Source organism: Ranitomeya imitator, chromosome 7, assembly GCF_032444005.1.
Source record: "Ranitomeya imitator isolate aRanImi1 chromosome 7, aRanImi1.pri, whole genome shotgun sequence".
In the NCBI taxonomy this organism is placed as follows: Eukaryota; Metazoa; Chordata; class Amphibia; order Anura; family Dendrobatidae; genus Ranitomeya; species Ranitomeya imitator.
This window is the reverse complement of record NC_091288.1, coordinates 225,943,813-225,966,809: the sequence shown is the minus strand read 5'-3', so window position 1 is coordinate 225,966,809 and position 22,997 is coordinate 225,943,813. Positions and strand designations below refer to the sequence as shown.

Below are 22,997 nucleotides of genomic sequence, written 5' to 3'. Positions count from 1 at the left end.
AGAGAGGATAGGTGGGGGAGCACATGGGGAGAGACGATAGGTGGGGAGCACATGGGGAGAGAGGATAGGTGGGTGAGCACATGGGGAGAGAGGATAGGTGGGGGAGCACAAGGGGGAGAGAGGATAGGTGGGTGAGCACATGGGGAGAGAGGATAGGTGGGTGAGCACATGGGGAGAGAGGATAGGTGGGGGAGTACATGGGGAGAGAGGATAGGTGGGGGAGTACATGGGGAGAGAGGATAGGTGGGGGAGCACATGGGGGAGAGAGGATAGGTGGGTGAGCACATGGGGGAGAGAGGATAGGAGGGTGAGCACATGGGGAGAGAGGATAGGTGGGGAGCACATGGGGAGAGAGGATAGGTTGGGGAGCACATGGGGAGAGGATAGGTGGGGGAGCACATGGGGGAGAGAGGATAGGAGGGTGAGCAATTGGGGAGAGAGGATAGGTGGGTGAGCACATGGGGGAGAGAGGATAGGAGGGTGAGCAATTGGGGAGAGAGGATAGGTGGGTGAGCACATGGGGATAGAGGATAGGTGGGTGAGCACATGGAGATAGAGGATAGGTGGGTGAGCACATGGGAGATTCTCAACACTGCAAAGCCAGCCCCATCGCGACATTACCGCCCTCCTGATGCGATAGCTCGCGCCTCTATCTAGTATAATACAAATTATAAAAAATGTTTAAAGTGAAATTCTTAAATCAAGTCCTTCTCCGCCCTTTAACTCTTAATTTTTGACAATTTTTATATTTCTTAACATGTCTGGTATGACGCTATAATTGTAAAATGTAATCAGACGCCCTCAAGTGCTTTGTCCCCCAATATGGTATTAACCCCTTTCTGACCTCGGACGGGATAGTACGTCCGAGGTCAAAACCCCCGCTTTGATGTGGGCTCCGGCGGTGAGCCCACATCAAAGCCGGGACATGTCAGATGTTTTGAACTGCTGACATGTGCCCGCAATAGCGGCAGGTGAAATCGTGATTTACCCGCCGCTATTAACTAGTTAAATGCCACTGTCAATCGCTGACAGCGGCATTTAACCGGGGCTTCCGGGCGTACGGCCGGAAATGAGCGCATCGCTGACCCCATGACATGATCGGGGGTCAGCGATGCTTCTGTATAGTAGCCATAGAGGTCCTTGAGACCCCTATGGTTACTGATCCCGGCTAGCTGTGAGCGCCACCCTGTGGTCGGCGCTCATAGCACACCTGCATTTCTTCTGCATAGCAGCAATCTAATGATCCCTGCTGTGTAGCAGAGGCGATCGAGTTGTGCCAGGTTCTAGCCTCCTATGGAGGCTGTTGAAACATGGCAAAAGTGAAAAAAATATAAAAGTTTAAATCACCCCCCTTTCGCCCCATTCAAAATAAATCAATAAAAAAAATCAAGCCTACACATATTTGGTATCGCCGCATTCAGAATTGCCCGATCTATCAATAAAAAAAAGCATTAACCTGATCGCTAAACAGCGTAGCGAGAAAAAAATTGAAAACGCCAGAATTTTGTTTTTTTCGTCACCGCGACATTGCATTAAAATGCAATAACGGGCGATCGAAAGAACGTATCTGCACAAAAATGGTATCATTAAAAATGTCAGCTCGGCACGCAAAAAATAAGCCCTCACCCGACCCAAGGTCCCGAAAAAATGGAGAATCATAATGGCAGGTCAGTTCTAGCATTTAATGAACCTAGCAAAAAAGCCAAACAAAAAACAAGTGTGGGATTGCACTTTTTTTGCAATTTCACCGCACTTGGAATTTTTTTCCCGTTTTCTAGTACACGACATGGTAAAACCAATGGTGTCTCTCAAAAGTGCAACTTGTCCCGTAAAACATAAGCCCTCACATGGCCCTATTGACGGGAAAATAAAACAGTTATGGCTCTGGAAAGGAGGGGAGTGAAAAACGAACACGGAAAAACGGAAAATCCCAAGGTCATGAAGGGGCTAATAAGACAGTCAGCTCCGCAGCAGCGGAGAACAAGCCCCCACACGGCTCCAAGGGCGCAGAAATAGTCCAAGCTCTCACAATATGGCAGCACTCATTTTTACAGATTTCAGACGTTTATTTTCACCGCTGAAATAAAAGAAAATCCTGACCAAATGTGGTGTCCCCATAGCTGTGCGCAGAATTCGGACGCCGGGTTATTGGAACCAGATGGTGGACACATAAACACAAAACGCACAAGGCAATGCTGACATTGCAGGTTATATTTTTTTCCATTTCGTTGCACTTGGAATTTTTGTCATGTTTTCCAGTCTGATGATGATGGTGATGATGTTGATGGTGATGGTGGTGATGGTGATGATGTTGATGGTGATGATGTTGATGTTGATGATGGTGATGGTGATGGTGATGATGTTGATGGTGATTATGATGATGATGATGATGGTCATGATGATGATGGATCCCTGTCCCCTTCTCCTGACTCCGCTTCTGTCTGTAACGTCTGCACAGTGCTGTGCCCATGGACTGGTTGAAGGGGGATGTCCATGGCTCTCATATGTGCCTCCGCCATGTTTACGGGTCCTCTCATGCCATTATTTTTTTCTTGTAGCCCTTTACACGAGTGGAGGCTGGAGAGTCCGGCCCAGGATGAGGCGGCATCCCAGCATGCACCGCGGCAAGTCACTCTCCCCCTACTGGAGTATCGAGAGGAGTCGTCTGCCAGACGCCCCACAATGGAGCCCTGTCCTCGGAGGCACATGCCGGTGGGTCCCAGACCATTTATGAGGCGGCGTCACATTCTCACTACTGGAGGTTTGGGGGCGATTGTCAACCCCTTAACGGCATCATTTTCATTTTTGCATAATTATTCCACAAACTATATTTCCTGTTTGTAGACGTGCGCAGGATATGAGGATGCCCCCTGCACTTTACATCTAAGTATCCTCTCCTTATTGTGCATCTGCACTGGTATTATTGGGGCATACACATTAGGACAGCCCCCTTATTGGTCTCTCAAGCACCCCCTGTTAGAGAGGCTTGTGAATGCCCATTATTGCCTGCTCTGTCTTACAGGCATCGGATGTATTGACCAGCGGCATACCCCCCATGTCTCCAGACTCCAGCGGGGAACTGTCACCCTTTGACCTCTCAGGTGACATAGGGGATATATGCCCTGGTTCCCCCACAGATGATGGACTGGACGGAAACCAGCAAGACAGTTCCGCAGGACAGAAATGGGACAACCATACAGAAATTGCAGAGCAGGCCAAACATGTGAGTACCCGCCCTAGTCCCCCCCGGGGTAACCCGCCCGAGTCCCCCCCCCCCCCCCGGGTAACCCGCCCGAGTCCCCCCCCGGGGTAACCCGCCCGAGTCCCCCCCCCCGTCCCCCCCGGGGTAACCCGCCCGAGTCCCCGCCCGAGTCCCCCCCCCCCCCCCCCCCCCCCGGGGGTAACCCGCCCGAGCACCCCCCCGGGGTAACCCGCCCGTGCACCCCCCCGGGGTAACCCGCCCGAGCACCCCCCGGGGTAACCCGCCCGAGCACCCCCCGGGGTAACCCGCCCGTGCACCCCCCGGGGTAACCCGCCCGAGCACCCCCCGGGGTAACCCGCCCGAGCACCCCCCGGGGTAACCCGCCTCCTTCATCTGCTCATTTTGTTTCTCCATTTCTTGAGCAGGAAGCAGAGATAGAGAATAGAATCGCAGAGCTGCGGAAGGAGGGCTTCTGGACCCCACGCCGCCTGTCAAAATTTCCTGAACCCGCTCGTCCCAAAGTCCATTGGGACTATTTGTGTGAGGAGATGCAGTGGCTATCTGCTGACTTTGGCCAAGAGCGGCGCTGGAAAAGAGGCGTGGCCAGGAAGGTGGGCGCCAGGACCTATAATGCACGTTGTTGTTGGGTGGTAGAGAATAGTGCGCTGTTCTGGGGCGTTGTCAGCACAGCGCTATGATAAAGCAGGTCCCCGCCTGGCTCTGTAGGCTGAGATCTGGTAGCTGGTACCATAGAAAGACATGCTCCAACCGGGAGAGGAGAGAGGAAATGAGACTTACGGAGAAGGACACATTCCCCAATGGGGAGAGGAAGCAAGACATGGGAAGGGACATTTCCGATGGGCAGAGGAAACAAGACATACGGGGAGGGATATTTTCTCCGATGGGCAGAGGAAACGAGACATACGGGGAGGGACGTGTGCCCCAATGAGGAGAGGAAACAAGACATACTGGGAGGGACATTTCCTCCAATGGGCAGAGGAAACGAGACATACGGGGAGGGACGTGTGCCCCAATGAGGAGAGGAAACAGGACATATGGGGAGGGACATTTCCTCCAATGGGCAGAGGAAACGAGACATACGGGGAGGGACGTGTGCCCCAATGAGGAGAGGAAACAGGACATACTGGGAGGGACATTTTCTCTGATGGGCAGAGGAATCGAGACATACGGAGATGGACGTGTGCCCCAATGGGGAGCGTAAAGACATACGGGGAGGGATATTTCCTCCGATGGGCAGAAGAAGCGAGATATACGGAGGGGGACGTGTGCCCCAATGGGGAGAAGAAACAAGGGGCACATGAAACCAGCACAGTTACTGAGGGGCAGGAAGTATGTACCATGATGGACCGGTCCTGGGGGAGGATTAACAGGGCTGGGGGGACATATGCACAATGGTAGACGGCAGGTATTACTGGGGGATGGAGGCATGTACCATGATGGGGGGGAGGGCTCACTTCTCATCATGTTTCAAGGTTCAGGGTTTTTTTGCTGTATGTTCCAAGCTGTTGGATGTACAGCGTGTCGTGTCGGCCCAGTGGCTTCCCTTGGCCTGCGCTCGATGCAGCAGAGCCTTTCATGTGTTGTGGCAGGTCCTGGTTTTGCTATAAGCTGTCTGCCAGCCCTTTTCTCGAACAATATTAGAAGGATGCACTCTGGTACATGGTAACATTTCTTCTGGTGTATGGTATCCACACATTTGGGGCAGGTTTTATTCTGGTCTGTAACTTTTCTGCTGCTCTTGTTCTGTGCAGGTTGTGAGGATGGTGGTCCGTCATCATGAGGAGCTCAAGCAAAAAGAGGAGAGGGCTCGGAGAGATGAGCAGGCCAAGCTGAGGCGCATCGCTACCTCTATTGCTAAAGAAGTGCGTCAGTTCTGGAGCAACGTGGAGAAGGTGGGCTTTTCTGGGTCTGTGCAACCTCTTGCCTGCCCCCTCTCCCCACCAGGTCTGCGCTGCCCCTTTCCTCTCCCCACCAGGTCTGCGCTGCCCCTTCCCTCTCCCCACCAGGTCTGCGCTGCCCCTTCCCTCTCCCCACCAGGTCTGCGCTGCCCCTTCCCTCTCCCCACCAGGTCTGCGCTGCCCCTTCCCTCTCCCCACCAGGTCTGCGCTGCCCCTTCCCTCTCCCCACCAGGTCTGCGCTGCCCCTTCCCTCTCCCCACCAGGTCTGCGCTGCCCCTTCCCTCTCCCCACCAGGTCTGCGCTGCCCCTTCCCTCTCCCCACCAGGTCTGCGCTGCCCCTTCCCTCTCCCCACCAGGTCTGCGCTGCCCCTTCCCTCTCCCCACCAGGTCTGCGCTGCCCCTTCCCTCTCCCCACCAGGTCTGCGCTGCCCCTTCCCTCTCCCCACCAGGTCTGCGCTGCCCCTTCCCTCTCCCCACCAGGTCTGCGCTGCCCCTTCCCTCTCCCCACCAGGTCTGCGCTGCCCCTTCCCTCTCCCCACCAGGTCTGCGCTGCCCCTTCCCTCTCCCCACCAGGTCTGCGCTGCCCCTTCCCTCTCCCCACCAGGTCTGCGCTGCCCCTTCCCTCTCCCCACCAGGTCTGCGCTGCCCCTTCCCTCTCCCCACCAGGTCTGCGCTGCCCCTTCCCTCTCCCCACCAGGTCTGCGCTGCCCCTTCCCTCTCCCCACCAGGTCTGCGCTGCCCCTTCCCTCTCCCCACTGTGTGCGCCGCCTCTTCACCCTCCCCTAAGGCCTGCACCGCCTCGTCACCCTCCCACAGTGTGTGCCATGACTGTGCATGGTGTTTCAGGTGGTGCAATTTAAGCAGCAGTCTCGTCTAGAAGAGAAAAGGAAGAAGGCTCTGGACCTGCAGCTCGACTTTATTGTTGGCCAGACTGAAAAGTATTCTGATCTTCTCAGCCAGAGTCTAAGTGAAACTCTTCCTGTCAGCAAGACAAGCTCCTCGTGTGTTGGATCATCTCAGGAGGGTTCGCTGAGGACCAGCCCAACCCCGTCCATCTGTCAGAAAGGTAAGCAGAGGGTCAAACAAAGTAGTCCATGCTACAGCGATGCGCACTGATAAAACAGGTCCCTGCCTGGCTTTGTAGGCTCGGATTTGGTAGCTGGTGCCATAGAAACTTCTCTCTACTGTAGTTAAGTGTCATCTTAGTGACACCGAAACAGGCAGAGAGGGACATGCACTCCATTGGGGTGAGGAATCTAGTCACATGGAAAGAGGGACACTTGCCTGGGGTGACCCTGTACCCTCTACATGGAGGGATGTGTACCATGATGGCTGTATTACTGGTTGGTGACGGGGTTATCTCTTTGCCCTCTTTCCAGCAGCAGACATTGATGGCGACTTTCTCCCCCTTGAGATTGAAGCTGAAGAGGAGGACGATGAGGAGACCATAGAGTTAGAGGAGCAGCAGGAGGGGAATGATGCTGAGGCTCATCGTCTAGAGCTGGAGCTTCTCAGACAGGAGAGTGAGCTTCCCCTGGATGAGCTGCTGCAGAACCTGCCTCCGGAGATCCTGCAGGACTGCTCTCCTCTGCAGGTAAAACTGCTCTCGTTCAAAAAATGATTGCCTGTGGGTTATAAAGATTCACCGTAATAATCTATAAATGGGGTCCTTGCTTTTTCACTCCAACTTCCTTATTTTTTTAGGACCTTGTTTCCAGTGATGAAGACATTGAGGAGGAGGTAGAACAAGGAAAAGTGGAGGACGACGATGACGACGAGTTCACTGCAAACGAGGATGATGGTGAGTTCAGCATTTTACTTTTTACTTGTTTGTGTCGTGGTCGACCATTCTCCTCTGTAGACATCCTTGTATGGTACAAGGACGCCTCCCTGTGTGATGAGGAACGCCTCCTGAGGATATTAGTATAGTACAAGGACGTCTCCCTGTGTGATGAGGAACGCCTCCTGAGGATATTAGTATGGTACAAGGACGCCTCCCTGTGTGATGAGGAACACCTCCTGAGGATATTAGTATGGTACAAGGACATCTCCCTGTGTGATGAGGAACACCTCCTGAGGATATTAGTATGGTACAAGACATCTCCCTGTGTGATGAGGAACGCCTCCTGAGGATATTAGTATGGTACAAGGACATCTCCCTGTGTGATGAGGAACGCCTCCTGAGGATATTAGTATGGTACAAGGACATCTCCCTGTGTGATGAGGAACGCCTCCTGAGGATATTAGTATGGTACAAGGACATCTCCCTGTGTGATGAGGAACGCCTCCTGAGGATACTTGTGTAGTACAAGGACGCCTCCCTGTGTGATGAGGAATGCCTCCTGAGGATATTAGTATGGTACAAGGACGTCTCCCTGTGTGATGAGGAACGCCTCCTGAGGATATTAGTATGGTACAAGGACATCTCCCTGTGTGATGAGGAACGCCTCCTGAGGATACTTGTGTAGTACAAGGACGCCTCCCTGTGTGATGAGGAATGCCTCCTGAGGATACTTGTATGGTACAAGGACGCCTCCCTGTGTGATGAGGAACGCCTCCTGAGGATATTAGTATGGTACAAGGACATCTCCCTGTGTGATGAGGAACGCCTCCTGAGGATATTAGTATGGTACAAGGACGTCTCCCTGTGTGATGAGGAACGCTTCCTGAGGATACTTGTATGGTACAAGGACGTCTCCCTGTGTGATGAGGAACGCCTCCTGAGGATACTTGTGTAGTACAAGGACGCCTCCCTGTGTGATGAGGAACGCCTCCTGAGGATATTAGTATGGTACAAGGACGTCTCCCTGTGTGATGAGGAACGCCTCCTGAGGATACTTGTATGGTACAAGGACGCCTCCCTGTGTGATGAGGAACGCCTCCTGAGGATATTAGTATGGTACAAGGACGTCTCCCTGTGTGATAAGGAACGCCTCCTGAGGATACTTGTATGGTACAAGGACGTCTCCCTGTGTGATGAGGAACGCCTCCTGAGGATACTTGTATGGTACAAGGACGTCTCCCTGTGTGATGAGGAACGTCTCCTGAGGATACTTGTGTAGTACAAGGACGCCTCCCTGTGTGATGAGGAACGCCTCCTAAGGATACTTGTATGGTACAAGGACGTCTCCCTGTGTGATGAGGAACGCCTCCTGAGGATATTAGTATGGTACAAGGACGTCTCCCTGTGTGATGAGGAACGTCTCCTGAGGATACTTGTGTAGTACAAGGACGCCTCCCTGTGTGATGAGGAACACCTCCTGAGGATATTAGTATGGTACAAGGACGTCTCCCTGTGTGATGAGGAACACCTCCTGAGGATATTAGTATGGTACAAGGACGCCTCCCTGTGTGATGAGGAACGCCTCCTGAGGATATTAGTATGGTACAAGGACGTCTCCCTGTGTGATGAGGAACACCTCCTGAGGATATTCGTATGGTACAAGGACGCCTCCCTGTGTGATGAGGAACGCCTCCTGAGGATTCTTGTGTAGTACAAGGACGCCTCCCTGTGTGATGAGGAACGCCTCCTGAGGATATTAGTATGGTACAAGGACGCCTCCCTGTGTGATGAGGAACACCTCCTGAGGATACTTGTGTAGTACAAGGACGTCTCCCTGTGTGATGAGGAACGCCTCCTGAGGATACTTGTGTAGTACAAGGACGCCTCCCTGTGGGATGAGGAACACCTCCTGAGCATATTAGTATGGTACAAGGACATCTCCCTGTGTGATGAGGAACGCCTCCTAAGGATACTTGTATGGTACAAGGACGTCTCCCTGTGTGATGAGGAACGCCTCCTGAGGATATTAGTATGGTACAAGGACGTCTCCCTGTGTGATGAGGAACACCTCCTGAGGATACTTGTATGGTACAAGGACGTCTCCCTGTGTGATGAGGAACGCCTCCTGAGGATACTTTTGTAGTACAAGGACGTCTCCCTGTGTGATGAGGAACGCCTCCTGAGGATAGTTGTATGGTACAAGGGCGTCTCCCTCTGTGGTGAGGAACACCTCCTGAGGATACTTGTATGGTACAAAGATGTCTCCCTCTGTGATGAGGAACACCTCCTGAGGATATTAGTATGGTACAAGGACGCCGGATACTTGTATTGTACAAGGACGTCTCCCTGTGTGATGAGGAACGCCTGCTGAGGATATTAGTATGGTACAAGGACGCCTCACTGTGTGATGAGGAACACCTCCTGAGGATACTTGTGTAGTACAAGGACGTCTCCCTGTGTGATGAGGAACGCCTCCTGAGGATATTAGTATGGTACAAGGACGCCTCCCTGTGTGATGAGGAACACCTCCTGAGGATACTTGTATTGTACAAGGACGTCTCCCTGTGTGATGAGGAACGCCTCCTGAGGATATTAGTATGGTACAAGGACGCCTCCCTGTGTGATGAGGAACACCTCCTGAGGATACTTGTATTGTACAAGGACGTCTCCCTGTGTGATGAGGAACGCCTCCTGAGGATATTAGTATGGTACAAGGACGCCTCCCTGTGTGATGAGGAACACCTCCTGAGGATACTTGTATGGTACAAGGATGTCTCCCTGTGTGATGAGGAATGCCTCCTGAGGATACTTGTGTAGTACAAGGATGTCTCCCTGTGTGATGAGGAACGCCTCCTGAGGATATTAGTATGGTACAAGGACATCTCCCTGTGTGATGAGGAACGCCTCCTGAGGATATTAGTATGGTACAAGGACGTCTCCCTGTGTGATGAGGAATGCCTCCTGAGGATACTTGTATGGTACAAGGACTTCTCCCTGTGTGATGAGGAATGCCTCCTGAGGATACTTGTGTAGTACAAGGACGTCTCCCTGTGTGATGAGGAACGCCTCCTGAGGATATTAGTATGGTACAAGGACACCTCCCTGTGTGATGAGGAACGCCTCCTGAGGATACTTGTATGGTACAAGGACGTCTCCCTGTGTGATGAGGAACGCCTCCTGAGGATACTTGTATTGTACAAGGACGTCTCCCTGTGTGATGAGGAACGCCTCCTGAGGATACTTGGGTAGTACAGGGATGTCTCCCTGTGTGATGAGGAACGCCTCCTGAGGATACTTGTATGGTACAAGGACGTCTCCCTGTGTGATGAGGAACGCCTCCTGAGGATACTTGTGTAGTACAAGGACGTCTCCCTGTGTGATGTTGAACGCCTCCTGAGGATACTTGTATGGTACAAAGACGTCTCCCTCTGTGATGAGGAACGCCTCCTGAGGATATTAGTATGGTACAAGGACATCTCCCTGTGTGATGAGGAACACCTCCTGTGGATACTTGTGTAGTACAAAGACGTCTCCCTGTGTGATGAGGAACACCTCCTGAGGATACTTGTATGATACAAGGACATCTCCCTGTGTGATGAGGAACGCCTCCTGAGGATATTAGTATGGTACAAGGACGTCTCCCTGTGTGATGAGGAACGTCTCCTGAGGATACTTGTGTAGTACAAGGACGTCTCCCTGTGTGATGAGGAACGCCTCCTGAGGATACTTGTATGGTACAAGGACGTCTCCCTGTGTGATGAGGAACGCCTCCTGAGGATACTTGTGTAGTACAAGGACGTCTCCCTGTGTGATAAGGAACGCCTCCTGAGGATACTTGTATGGTACAAAGACGTCTCCCTGTGTGATGAGGAACGCCTCCTGAGGATACTTGTGTAGTACAAGGACGTCTCCCTGTGTGATAAGGAACGCCTCCTGAGGATACTTGTATGGTACAAAGACGTCTCCCTCTGTGATGAGGAACGCCTCCTGAGGATATTAGTATGGTACAAGGACATCTCCCTGTGTGATGAGGAACACCTCCTGTGGATACTTGTGTAGTACAAAGACGTCTCCCTGTGTGATGAGGAACACCTCCTGAGGATACTTGTGTAGTACAAAGACGTCTCCCTGTGTGATGAGGAACACCTCCTGAGGATACTTGTATGGTACAAGGACGTCTCCCTGTGTGATGAGGAACGCCTCCTGAGGATATTAGTATGGTACAAGGACGTCTCCCTGTGTGATGAGGAACGTCTCCTGAGGATACTTGTGTAGTACAAGGACGCCTCCCTGTGTGATGAGGAACACCTCCTGAGGATATTAGTATGGTACAAGGACGTCTCCCTGTGTGATGAGGAACACCTCCTGAGGATATTAGTATGGTACAAGGACGCCTCCCTGTGTGATGAGGAACGCCTCCTGAGGATATTAGTATGGTACAAGGACGTCTCCCTGTGTGATGAGGAACACCTCCTGAGGATATTAGTATGGTACAAGGACGCCTCCCTGTGTGATGAGGAACGCCTCCTGAGGATTCTTGTGTAGTACAAGGACGCCTCCCTGTGTGATGAGGAACGCCTCCTGAGGATATTAGTATGGTACAAGGACGCCTCCCTGTGTGATGAGGAACACCTCCTGAGGATACTTGTGTAGTACAAGGACGTGTCCCTGTGTGATGAGGAACGCCTCCTGAGGATACTTGTGTAGTACAAGGACGCCTCCCTGTGGGATGAGGAACACCTCCTGAGCATATTAGTATGGTACAAGGACATCTCCCTGTGTGATGAGGAACGCCTCCTAAGGATACTTGTATGGTACAAGGACGTCTCCCTGTGTGATGAGGAACGTCTCCTGAGGATACTTGTGTAGTACAAGGACGTCTCCCTGTGTGATGAGGAACGCCTCCTGAGGATATTAGTATGGTACAAGGACGTCTCCCTGTGTGATGAGGAACACCTCCTGAGGATACTTGTATGGTACAAGGACGTCTCCCTGTGTGATGAGGAACGCCTCCTGAGGATATTAGTATGGTACAAGGACGCCTCCCTGTGTGATGAGGAACGCCTCCTGAGGATACTTGTATGGTACAAGGACGTCTCCCTGTGTGATGAGGAATGCCTCCTGAGGATACTTGTATGGTACAAGGACGTCTCCGTGTGATGAGGAACGCCTCCTGACGATACTTGGGTAGTACAGGGATGTCTCCCTGTGTGATGAGGAACGCCTCCTGAGGATACTTGTGTAGTACAAGGACGTCTCCCTGTGTGATGAGGAACGCCTCCTGAGGATATTAGTATGGTACAAGGACGCCTCCCTGTGTGATGAGGAACGCCTCCTGAGGATACTTGTATGGTACAAGGACGTCTCCCTGTGTGATGAGGAACACCTCCTGAGGATACTTGTGTAGTACAAGGACGTGTCCCTGTGTGATGAGGAACGCCTCCTGAGGATACTTGTGTAGTACAAGGACGCCTCCCTGTGGGATGAGGAACACCTCCTGAGCATATTAGTATGGTACAAGGACATCTCCCTGTGTGATGAGGAACGCCTCCTAAGGATACTTGTATGGTACAAGGACGTCTCCCTGTGTGATGAGGAACGTCTCCTGAGGATACTTGTGTAGTACAAGGACGTCTCCCTGTGTGATGAGGAACGCCTCCTGAGGATATTAGTATGGTACAAGGACGTCTCCCTGTGTGATGAGGAACACCTCCTGAGGATACTTGTATGGTACAAGGACGTCTCCCTGTGTGATGAGGAACGCCTCCTGAGGATATTAGTATGGTACAAGGACGCCTCCCTGTGTGATGAGGAACGCCTCCTGAGGATACTTGTATGGTACAAGGACGTCTCCCTGTGTGATGAGGAATGCCTCCTGAGGATACTTGTATGGTACAAGGACGTCTCCGTGTGATGAGGAACGCCTCCTGACGATACTTGGGTAGTACAGGGATGTCTCCCTGTGTGATGAGGAACGCCTCCTGAGGATACTTGTGTAGTACAAGGACGTCTCCCTGTGTGATGAGGAACGCCTCCTGAGGATATTAGTATGGTACAAGGACGCCTCCCTGTGTGATGAGGAACGCCTCCTGAGGATACTTGTATGGTACAAGGACGTCTCCCTGTGTGATGAGGAACGCCTCCTGAGGATACTTTTGTAGTACAAGGACGTCTCCCTGTGTGATGAGGAACGCCTCCTGAGGATACTTTTGTAGTACAAGGACGTCTCCCTGTGTGATGAGGAACGCCTCCTGAGGATAGTTGTATGGTACAAGGGCGTCTCCCTCTGTGGTGAGGAACACCTCCTGAGGATACTTGTATGGTACAAAGATGTCTCCCTCTGTGATGAGGAACACCTCCTGAGGATATTGGTATGGTACAAGGACGCCGGATACTTGTATTGTACAAGGACGTCTCCCTGTGTGATGAGGAACGCCTGCTGAGGATATTAGTATGGTACAAGGACGCCTCACTGTGTGATGAGGAACACCTCCTGAGGATACTTGTGTAGTACAAGGACGTCTCCCTGTGTGATGAGGAACGCCTCCTGAGGATATTAGTATGGTACAAGGACGCCTCCCTGTGTGATGAGGAACACCTCCTGAGGATACTTGTATTGTACAAGGATGTCTCCCTGTGTGATGAGGAACGCCTCCTGAGGATATTAGTATGGTACAAGGACGCCTCCCTGTGTGATGAGGAACACCTCCTGAGGATACTTGTATTGTACAAGGACGTCTCCCTGTGTGATGAGGAACGCCTCCTGAGGATATTCGTATGGTACAAGGACGCCTCCCTGTGTGATGAGGAACACCTCCTGAGGATACTTGTATGGTACAAGGATGTCTCCCTGTGTGATGAGGAACGCCTCCTGAGGATATTAGTATGGTACAAGGACGTCTCCCTGTGTGATGAGGAACGCCTCCTGAGGATATTAGTATGGTACAAGGACATCTCCCTGTGTGATGAGGAACGCCTCCTGAGGATATTAGTATGGTACAAGGACGTCTCCCTGTGTGATGAGGAATGCCTCCTGAGGATACTTGTATGGTACAAGGACTTCTCCCTGTGTGATGAGGAACGCCTCCTGAGGATACTTGTGTAGTACAAGGACGTCTCCCTGTGTGATGAGGAACGCCTCCTGAGGATATTAGTATGGTACAAGGACACCTCCCTGTGTGATGAGGAACGCCTCCTGAGGATACTTGTATGGTACAAGGACGTCTCCCTGTGTGATGAGGAACGCCTCCTGAGGATACTTGTATTGTACAAGGACGTCTCCCTGTGTGATGAGGAACGCCTCCTGAGGATACTTGGGTAGTACAGGGATGTCTCCCTGTGTGATGAGGAACGCCTCCTGAGGATACTTGTATGGTACAAGGACGTCTCCCTGTGTGATGAGGAACGCCTCCTGAGGATACTTGTGTAGTACAAGGACGTCTCCCTGTGTGATGTTGAACGCCTCCTGAGGATACTTGTATGGTACAAAGACGTCTCCCTCTGTGATGAGGAACGCCTCCTGAGGATATTAGTATGGTACAAGGACATCTCCCTGTGTGATGAGGAACACCTCCTGTGGATACTTGTGTAGTACAAAGACGTCTCCCTGTGTGATGAGGAACACCTCCTGAGGATACTTGTATGATACAAGGACATCTCCCTGTGTGATGAGGAACGCCTCCTGAGGATATTAGTATGGTACAAGGACGTCTCCCTGTGTGATGAGGAACGCCTCCTGAGGATATTAGTATGGTACAAGGACATCTCCCTGTGTGATGAGGAACGCCTCCTGAGGATATTAGTATGGTACAAGGATGTCTCCCTGTGTGATGAGGAACGCCTCCTGAGGATTCTAGTGTAGTACAAGGACGTCTCCCTGTGTGATGAGGAACGCCTCCTGAGGGTACTTGTGTAATACTAGGACATCACTCTTTGATGAGGAACGCCACCTGAGGATACTTTTGTAGTAAAAGGACACCTCCCTGTGTGATGAGGAACGCCTCCTGAGGATACTTGTGAAGTACAAGGACATCTCCCTGTGTGACGAGGAACGCCTCCTGAGGATACTTGTATGGTACAAGGACATCTCCCTGTGTGATGAGGAACGCCTCCTGAGGATACTTGTATGGTACAAGGACATCTCCCTGTGTGATGAGGAACGCCTCCTGAGGATACTTGTATGGTACAAGGACATCTCTCTGTGTGATGAGGAACGCAACAACCACAAGACGGAATTCATCAGCAGGTATCCGTGTAATCAGTATAACGGCACTGACCTGACACTGTAGTCACTGAACACAATCCTGATGACAGGTATCCGTGTAATCAGTATAACAGCCCCGACCTGACACTGTCTGTAGTCACTGAGCACAATCCTGATCACAGGTATCAGTGTAATCAGTATAATGGCCCCGACCTGACACTGTCTGTAGTCACTGAGCACAATCCTCATCACAGGTCTCAGTGTAATCAATATAACGGCGCCGACCTGACACTGCCTGTAGTCACTGAGCACAATCCTGATCACAGGTATCCGTGTAATCAGTATAACGGCGCCGACCTGACACTGCCTGTAGTCACTGAGCACAATCCTGATCACAGGTATCCGTGTAATCAGTATAACGGCGCCGACCTGACACTGTCTGTAGTTACTGAGCACAATCCTGATCACAGGTATCAGTGTAATCAGTATAACGGCACCGACCTGACACTGTCTGTAGTCACTGAGCACAATCCTGATCACAGGTATCAGTGTAATCAGTGTAACGGCACTGACCTGACACTGTCTGTAGTCACTGAGCACAATCCTGATCACAATTATCAGTGTAATCAGTATAACGGCACCGACCTGACACTGTCTGTAGTCACTGAGCACAATCCTGATCACAGGTATCAGTGTAATCAGTATAACGGCACCGACCTGACACTGTCTGTAGTCACTGAGCACAATCCTGATCACAGGTATCAGTGTAATCAGTATAACGTCACCGACCTGACACTGTCTGTAGTCACTGAGCACAATCCTGATCACAGGTATCAGTGTAATCAGTATAACGGCACCGACCTGACACTGTCTGTAGTCACTGAGCACAATCCTGAATCCTGATCACAGGTATCAGTGTAATCAATATAACGGCGCTGACCTGCCACTGTCTGTAGTCACTGAGCACAATCCTGATCACAGGTATCAGTGTAATCAGTATAACGGCCCCGACCTGTCACTGCCTGTAGTTACTGAGCACAATCCTGATCACAGGTATCCGTGTAATCAGTATAACGGCACCGACCAGACACTGTCTGTAGTCACTGAGCACAATCCTGATCACAGGTATCAGTGTAATCAGTATAACGGCACTGACCTGACACTGTCTGTAGTCACTGAGCACAATCCTGATCACAATTATCAGTGTAATCAGTATAACGGCACCGACCTGACACTGTCTGTAGTCACTGAGCACAATCCTGATCACAGGTATCAGTGTAATCAGTATAACGGCACCGACCTGACACTGTAGTCACTGAGCACAATCCTGAATCCTGATCACAGGTATCAGTGTAATCAGTATAACGGCGCTGACCTGCCACTGTCTGTAGTCACTGAGCACAATCCTGATCACAGGTATCAGTGTAATCAGTATAACGGCACCGACCTGACACTGCCTGTAGTAACTGAGCACAATCCTGATGACAAGCGCTTTAATGTTGGTTTTTGATCACCCCTGTAAGGCCTTTTACTGTATGTCCCCATCTTTATTTGGTGGAAGTTGGCATATCTTGTGAGTGTCACCTCCATTCTCCGAGGGTCTGAGCTCGCTGCCATTTCCTGTAGGACCCTATACCATCCTCTCTTCCATGGGTGTTCTCTGCCTTCGTCATCACTCCGTACATCGTCCTCCCGCCCTCTCCTCCACCTTCTGGATCTGGTTAGCGCTGACTGGATCCTTCTTTTGGCGTTCTGATTCTCTTTTAGCAATCCTTGAAGGTCTACTGAAGGGTCTGTTGGCCATCCATCCCCATCGTAAAATTGTACAAAATCCCCTCTGGCTTCTGTCAATGCTGGCTTGTGACGTCACGTCGGCCTGCTCAGTGGCCCACTGTCAGCTTTTGTTCTTTTCCCACTTATTGGGACGTCTCATGGTCCTGTATCCCCCAGGTTAAAGAGAAAATTGGTCATGAATGTATTGGAGAGCACTGCTCCCACCCGACTTCCCGGTGGTCCTACCTGTGGGTCAGTTCTCGTTGCCTGTGGTGGTCTTCCCTGGGTTCAGGTCATGTTGGTTTCTGACAGGTTTTGTGTTACTTCATATGGTTTTCGTGTTCCTCTCCTGCTTTTGGCACTAAACTGAGCTGCCTTTTGTCTGTGGAGAGAATGAAAACACTTTCACCTGCTAGCATGACATGTACTCGCGGTCTTGTGCCCCCAGTGTGTTCACAGAGCAGGATTTTTAGGTGAGTACATAACAAGTGGCTTGTGCACCCCCGGGGTCATACAGTAGGTGATGGGCAATGCATTTTTGGAGTCTGCTGCTTTTTTCTTTTCCTTCAGTTAGCTCACTGTACATTGCGTGCTTTTTTGCAGCTGAGGACGAGGAGGACACAATTGAAGCAGAGGAGGAGATGGCAGGAAAGCAGGATCATGCCGAGGAGCTCTCCCAGCTGGCTAGAGAAGGTAGGTGCTAGGCATTACTTCCATACTCCTATCTCTGCAGGTACAGAGGTGGTCTGCAGCCTCCGTGATTGTAATCGTGGTGTACAGAGGTGGTCCGCAGCTTCCGTGATTGTAATCGTGGTGTACAGAGGTGGTCTGCAGCCTCCGTGATTGTAATCGTGGTGTACAGAGGTGGTCTGCATCCTCCGTGATTGTAATCGTGGTGTACAGAGGTGGTCTGCATCCTCCGTGATTGTAATCGTGGTGTACAGAGGTGGTCTGCATCCTCCGTGATTGTAAGCGTGGTGTACAGAGGTGGTCTGCATTCTCCGTGATTGTAAGCGTGGTGTACAGAGGTGGTCTGCATTCTCCGTGATTGTAAGCGTGGTGTACAGAGGTGGTCTGCAGCTTCCGTAACTGTAAGCGTGGTGTACAGAGGTGGTCTGCATCCTCCGTGATTGTAAGCGTGGTGTACAGAGGTGGTCTGCATCCTCCATGATTGTAAGCGTGGTGTACAGAGGTGGTCTGCATTCTCCGTGATTGTAAGCGTGGTGTACAGAGGTGGTCTGCAGCTTCCGTAACTGTAAGCGTGGTGTACAGAGGTGGTCTGCATCCTCCGTGATTGTAAGCGTGGTGTACAGAGGTGGTCTGCATCCTCCGTGATTGTAAGCGTGGTGTACAGAGGTGGTCTGCATTCTCCGTGATTGTAAGCGTTGTGTACAGAGGTGGTCTGCATCCTCCGTGATTGTAAGCGTGGTGTACAGAGGTGGTCTGCATCCTCCGTGATTGTAAGCGTGGTGTACAGAGGTGGTCTGCATTCTCCGTGATTGTAAGCGTTGTGTACAGAGGTGGTCTGCATCCTCCGTGATTGTAAACGAGGTGTACAGAGGTGGTCTGCATCCTCCGTGATTGTAATCGTGGTGTACAGAGGTGGTCTGCATCCTCCGTGATTGTAATCGTGGTGTACAGAGGTGGTCTGCATCCTCCGTGACTTAAACGTGCTGTACAGAGGTGGTCCGCAACCTCCGTGATTGTAAGCGTGGTGTACAGAGGTGGTCTGCATCCTCCGTGATTGTAAGCGTGGTGTACAGAGGTGGTCTGCATCCTCCGTGATTGTAAGCGTGGTGTACAGAGGTGGTCCGCAGCCGCAGTAATCATAATGCTGGGACGGCGGAGGGCCCCTCGTTTCTGGGGGGGTTTGGGAGACCGCGGAGGGCCTCACGTGTCTGGCAGGACGGCGGATGGCCCCTCACTCATCAGTAAGGGTATGTGTCCATGATCTGGCGTTGCTGCGGTTTTGACGCTACGTACTTCTGTAGTGACAGACTTGTAGGGGACAGATGTTACAGCATAGTGGATTTCAAGAAGTCCCATTACCACTATGTGTCTGGAGACGGGACGTGCGGTTTTCCCGCGGAGACGGGACGTGCGGTTTTCCCGCGGAGACGGGACGTGCGGTTTTCCCGCGGAGACGGGACGTGCGGTTTTCCCGCGGAGACGGGACGTGCGGTTTTCCCGCGGAGACGGGACGTGCGGTTTTCCCGCGGAGACGGGACGTGCGGTTTTCCCGCGGAGACGGGACGTGCGGTTTTCCCGCGGAGACGGGACGCGCGGTTCCCAACCTTGTGAACGTCAAGTGCCATCCTCGTATCTAAACGACCCACCGCAGCAGTGCTGGCAGTCATGAGACGGAATCACGGCCTTCGGTAGTTTGCCCGAGCCGTGATCAGCGCTGTCTGACCATGGTGGACTCGGTGTGGGACTTGGGAGGAGGAGGTGACTGCAGCTACCATGTGCTCACTAAGAGGGGCTTCATACATGTGTGATTAACCCCTTCCTTGTGCCTTCCCACCTCTCCTGGCGGGGCTGCACTCTCTAGACAGGATATCGGGGTGATGTGAGAGCGTTCACATTCTGCGAGTAGATGAATGAACGGGGCCATGCAGAGACGCGGCACCAGTCACCCTACAGCAGTAATGAGGGAGGTTATAAATGATCACATCCTTCTAATAATTCACTTAACAAATTTTCACAGGAGAGATGTCGTTAGAGGAGCTGCTGCTGAAATACTCTGTGCTGCCATCAGATCAAGAGAGCACTAGCCCAAGCGAGCGTGACAGTGTGGGAAATGAGGACTATGGTGAGTGGGTGCATGGCAATACACGGAGGGTCAGCTGGTCGGTCAGGGATGAGGTTTATACGTCTCGTTACCTTTCAGACTCTTCTGATTGCCACCCCTCGGATTGTGAATCTGAAGGAGTGGAGTTTCTTGTCAAACAGGATGAGGACGACCCTGGAAGTGACCACTTAACCCATGATCCTCCTGAGCCCAAGAAAGAAATCACAGATATTGCTGCTACGGCCGAATCTCTGCAGCCAAAGGGGTACACGTTGGCCACCACTCAGGTACCACTCCTGAGCATGCAGTGCAGACATTGTGGGGGCCGCCTTCTCAGGGCTCGGAGGACAGGTGGTGCGCACTCTTAGCGGACTGTGATCTGTCCTCCTTTTCTTCCAGGTGAAGACGGCGGTTCCTTTCCTACTGCGCGGGGAGCTCCGGGAATACCAGCACATTGGTCTGGAGTGGCTCGTCACCATGTACGAAAAGAAGCTTAATGGCATCCTGGCCGATGAGATGGGGCTTGGGAAAACCATTCAGACCATCTCCCTGCTGGCGCATCTGGCCTGTGAGAGAGGTGAGTGTGGTGACGCGTGGTCCTGCTGTGCATCTTCTAGCAGGTGGTACATATCTCCATTTTATTTTCCAGGTAATTGGGGACCTCATCTCATCATTGTTCCCACCAGTGTCATTTTGAACTGGGAAATGGAGCTGAAACGCTGGTGTCCCAGTTTTAAAATATTGACGTATTATGGCTCCCAGAAAGAGCGGAAGCTGAAAAGACAGGTAGGTTGATGGTGGTGGCCTCTCAATATGGGGGGTGCCTGTGGCTATGGAAGGTCAGCTGGGCTCTGTCTATGGTGTATGGGGGGCTCTGGGTGGTTTGACTGATATGCTTAATTTCTTTTTTCCATTGATAGGGATGGACAAAAGCCAACGCTTTCCACGTGTGCATCACCTCTTACAAGCTGGTTCTACAGGATCACCAGGCCTTCCGTAGAAAGAACTGGAAGTATCTGATCCTGGATGAGGCACAAAACATCAAGAACTTTAAGTCTCAGCGGTGGCAGAGTCTCCTTAACTTCAACAGGTGAGAAAGAGTGTGTGCTGGGGGTCCCCCAGCCCGGCAGCTGCATGGGGGGTGACTGAGTGGCCCCCTTCTCGGGTCCCATTCTGACCCTGCTGTTCTCCCCAGTCAGAGGCGGCTGCTGCTCACCGGGACGCCGCTGCAGAACTCTCTGATGGAGCTGTGGTCACTCATGCACTTTTTGATGCCTCACGTCTTCCAGTCTCACCGAGAGTTTAAGGAATGGTTCTCTAATCCCCTGACCGGCATGATAGAAGGGAGTCAGGAGTACAATGAGGGTCTAGTGCGCCGACTGCACAAGGTGGGAGAGCTGACGCCGCTTACATTGTTGCTCGGACTGTGGCAGGCTTGCTGATTTTCTCGTGTTATCCACAGGTGCTGCGGCCATTCCTCCTCCGCAGGATTAAGCTGGATGTGGAAAAGCAGATGCCCAAAAAATATGAGCATGTTGTCTACTGTCGTCTGTCTAAGCGCCAGCGCTTCTTGTATGATGACTTCATGTCACAAGCAGCGTAAGTCGCAGCGGCCTGTAGTGAGGGCTCCCCACGTTTCCTCTCACTTCCTCCGTTTTCACCCTTCCGTGTCTTGATTCTTTCTCCACAGGACCCGGGAGACTCTGGCCAGTGGCCATTTCATGAGTGTCATTAACATCCTGATGCAGCTCCGCAAAGTGTGCAATCATCCCAATCTGTTTGATCCGCGTCCAATCCATTCGCCCTTCATAACCAGCGGCATCTGCTACACGGTCCCTTCCTTGGTTCTTCATGCTCTGCAGCGCCATCCGCTCGAGGCAGGTACAGGGCCCACAGGGGGTGCGGACTGCGGATGTTACTGCTTACGTGGAGTTTTGAGGGCTACAATGGTGTCTTCTTCCTCTGTCCCCAGCATATGGACATGTCTTTGTTTGACTTCATTAACATGGAGGGGCGGGTGAGCCGTTACGAGCGGGACGTTTTCCTACCCCAGTACAAGCAGTCGCGTTCCCTGATCCAAGAGATTGCAGAATCCCCGGAGCCGCCTCCTAGACCTCGGACGCTGAAGATGAAGGTGAACAGGTGTGTTTACCTGATGGGCACCATTTCATCCACATGTCTGTCCTTGGAGATTTGCTGACACGGCCCTCTTCTCTCAGGATGCTCCAGCCTGTGAAGCCTGACACTCGCTCGGTAGTGGTAGTGAACAATTCTCGTCTGGCTCAGAAGTCTCCGGACGTGCTCCCCTCTGCCGCCCCCCAACCAGCGGCTCCTCTGTTGGCATCCAGTAACTGTACGCCTCCTCTGCCGCCTGCCCTGAAGGGTGAGTTGTGTGCCCACAGCCTGGGGCTCCTAGCTTTGTGTTAATGACCATCGTGTCATTTGCTGTGTGCAGCTCCTCTCCCTGTCCAGTCCTGTCCAGCGGTCACATCCGTGACTCCAGTGTCCATCGGGGCTGTTAAATCTGTTCCTGTGCAGAACGCTCAGCCGGTGTGTGCGGCTCCCCAGAGGCTCATACTGACCCCTGAAATGCAAGCACGCCTGCCCTGTAAGTAGCGGTAACGCCTGCACAGTACATGAGCCTGCTCCTGCGCTTCTTATTCACTGACGTGTTTGTTTTCTAGCCGGAGAAGTCATCAGCCTGGCACAATTGGCAACCCTTGGGGGAAGACCCATCCAAAGTCAGTCCATCACAAAGCCACTTACACTGCAGCTTCAGGGTGCCAAACTGACGTTAGGTGGTGCTCCAGTGCGGCCCCTCGGAGTGGGGCAACCTCGACCGCTGCAGGGTAAATCATCTTTTATTATAGTGTCCTTAATTCCAGAGCTCAAAAGCAGAACTAAACATGACTGAATTAGTGACTGGCACAAAGTGTGAGAGGACCCTGCCCTCGAGGCTTCTGGGGGAGTTATGAGAGGACCCTGCCCGCGAGGCTTACATGGAGTAATGAGAGGGACCCTGCCCGCGAGGCTTACGGGGAGTAATGAGAGGGATCCTGCCCGCGAGGCTTCTGGGGGAGTAATGAGAGGACCCTGCCCGCGAGGCTTACGGGGGAGTAATGAGGGACCCTGCCCTCGAGGCTTCTGGGGGAATAATGAGAGGGACCCTGCCCGCGAGGCTTACGGGGGAGTAATGAGAGGGACCCTGCCCTCGAGGCTTCTGGGGGAATAATGAGAGGGACCCTGCCCACGAGGCTTACGGGGGAGTAATGAGAGGACCCTGCCCGCGAGGCTTACGGGGAGTAATGAGAGGGACCCTGCCCGCG

The 22,997-nt window shown here is 52.3% G+C and overlaps 1 protein-coding gene across 3 annotated transcripts in view; it reads left to right on the top strand.

Annotated features, from left to right (window-relative positions):
- The window catches only part of SRCAP (Snf2 related CREBBP activator protein), a 60,921-nt gene that overhangs the window by 27,329 nt on the left and 10,595 nt on the right, over positions 1 to 22,997 (top strand). Inside the window, exons 2-21 of one of the 3 annotated variants that reach the window (XM_069735243.1) lie at positions 2,559 to 2,712; positions 3,023 to 3,223; positions 3,628 to 3,813; positions 4,975 to 5,115; positions 5,968 to 6,187; positions 6,501 to 6,715; positions 6,826 to 6,922; positions 17,484 to 17,573; positions 19,588 to 19,692; positions 19,771 to 19,958; positions 20,071 to 20,248; positions 20,321 to 20,457; positions 20,592 to 20,761; positions 20,867 to 21,059; positions 21,134 to 21,270; positions 21,362 to 21,548; positions 21,644 to 21,813; positions 21,891 to 22,054; positions 22,127 to 22,279; positions 22,356 to 22,520. In XM_069735243.1, coding sequence (XP_069591344.1) covers positions 2,683 to 2,712; positions 3,023 to 3,223; positions 3,628 to 3,813; positions 4,975 to 5,115; positions 5,968 to 6,187; positions 6,501 to 6,715; positions 6,826 to 6,922; positions 17,484 to 17,573; positions 19,588 to 19,692; positions 19,771 to 19,958; positions 20,071 to 20,248; positions 20,321 to 20,457; positions 20,592 to 20,761; positions 20,867 to 21,059; positions 21,134 to 21,270; positions 21,362 to 21,548; positions 21,644 to 21,813; positions 21,891 to 22,054; positions 22,127 to 22,279; positions 22,356 to 22,520 — 3,127 coding nt within the window. In that variant the 5' untranslated portion in view covers positions 2,559 to 2,682. Of the gene's footprint in view, positions 1 to 2,558; positions 2,713 to 3,022; positions 3,224 to 3,627; positions 3,814 to 4,974; positions 5,116 to 5,967; positions 6,188 to 6,500; positions 6,716 to 6,825; positions 6,923 to 17,483; positions 17,574 to 19,587; positions 19,693 to 19,770; positions 19,959 to 20,070; positions 20,249 to 20,320; positions 20,458 to 20,591; positions 20,762 to 20,866; positions 21,060 to 21,133; positions 21,271 to 21,361; positions 21,549 to 21,643; positions 21,814 to 21,890; positions 22,055 to 22,126; positions 22,280 to 22,355; positions 22,521 to 22,997 lie in introns of those variants that run through there. The other 2 variants (XM_069735245.1, XM_069735246.1) reach the window with 2 other exon arrangements.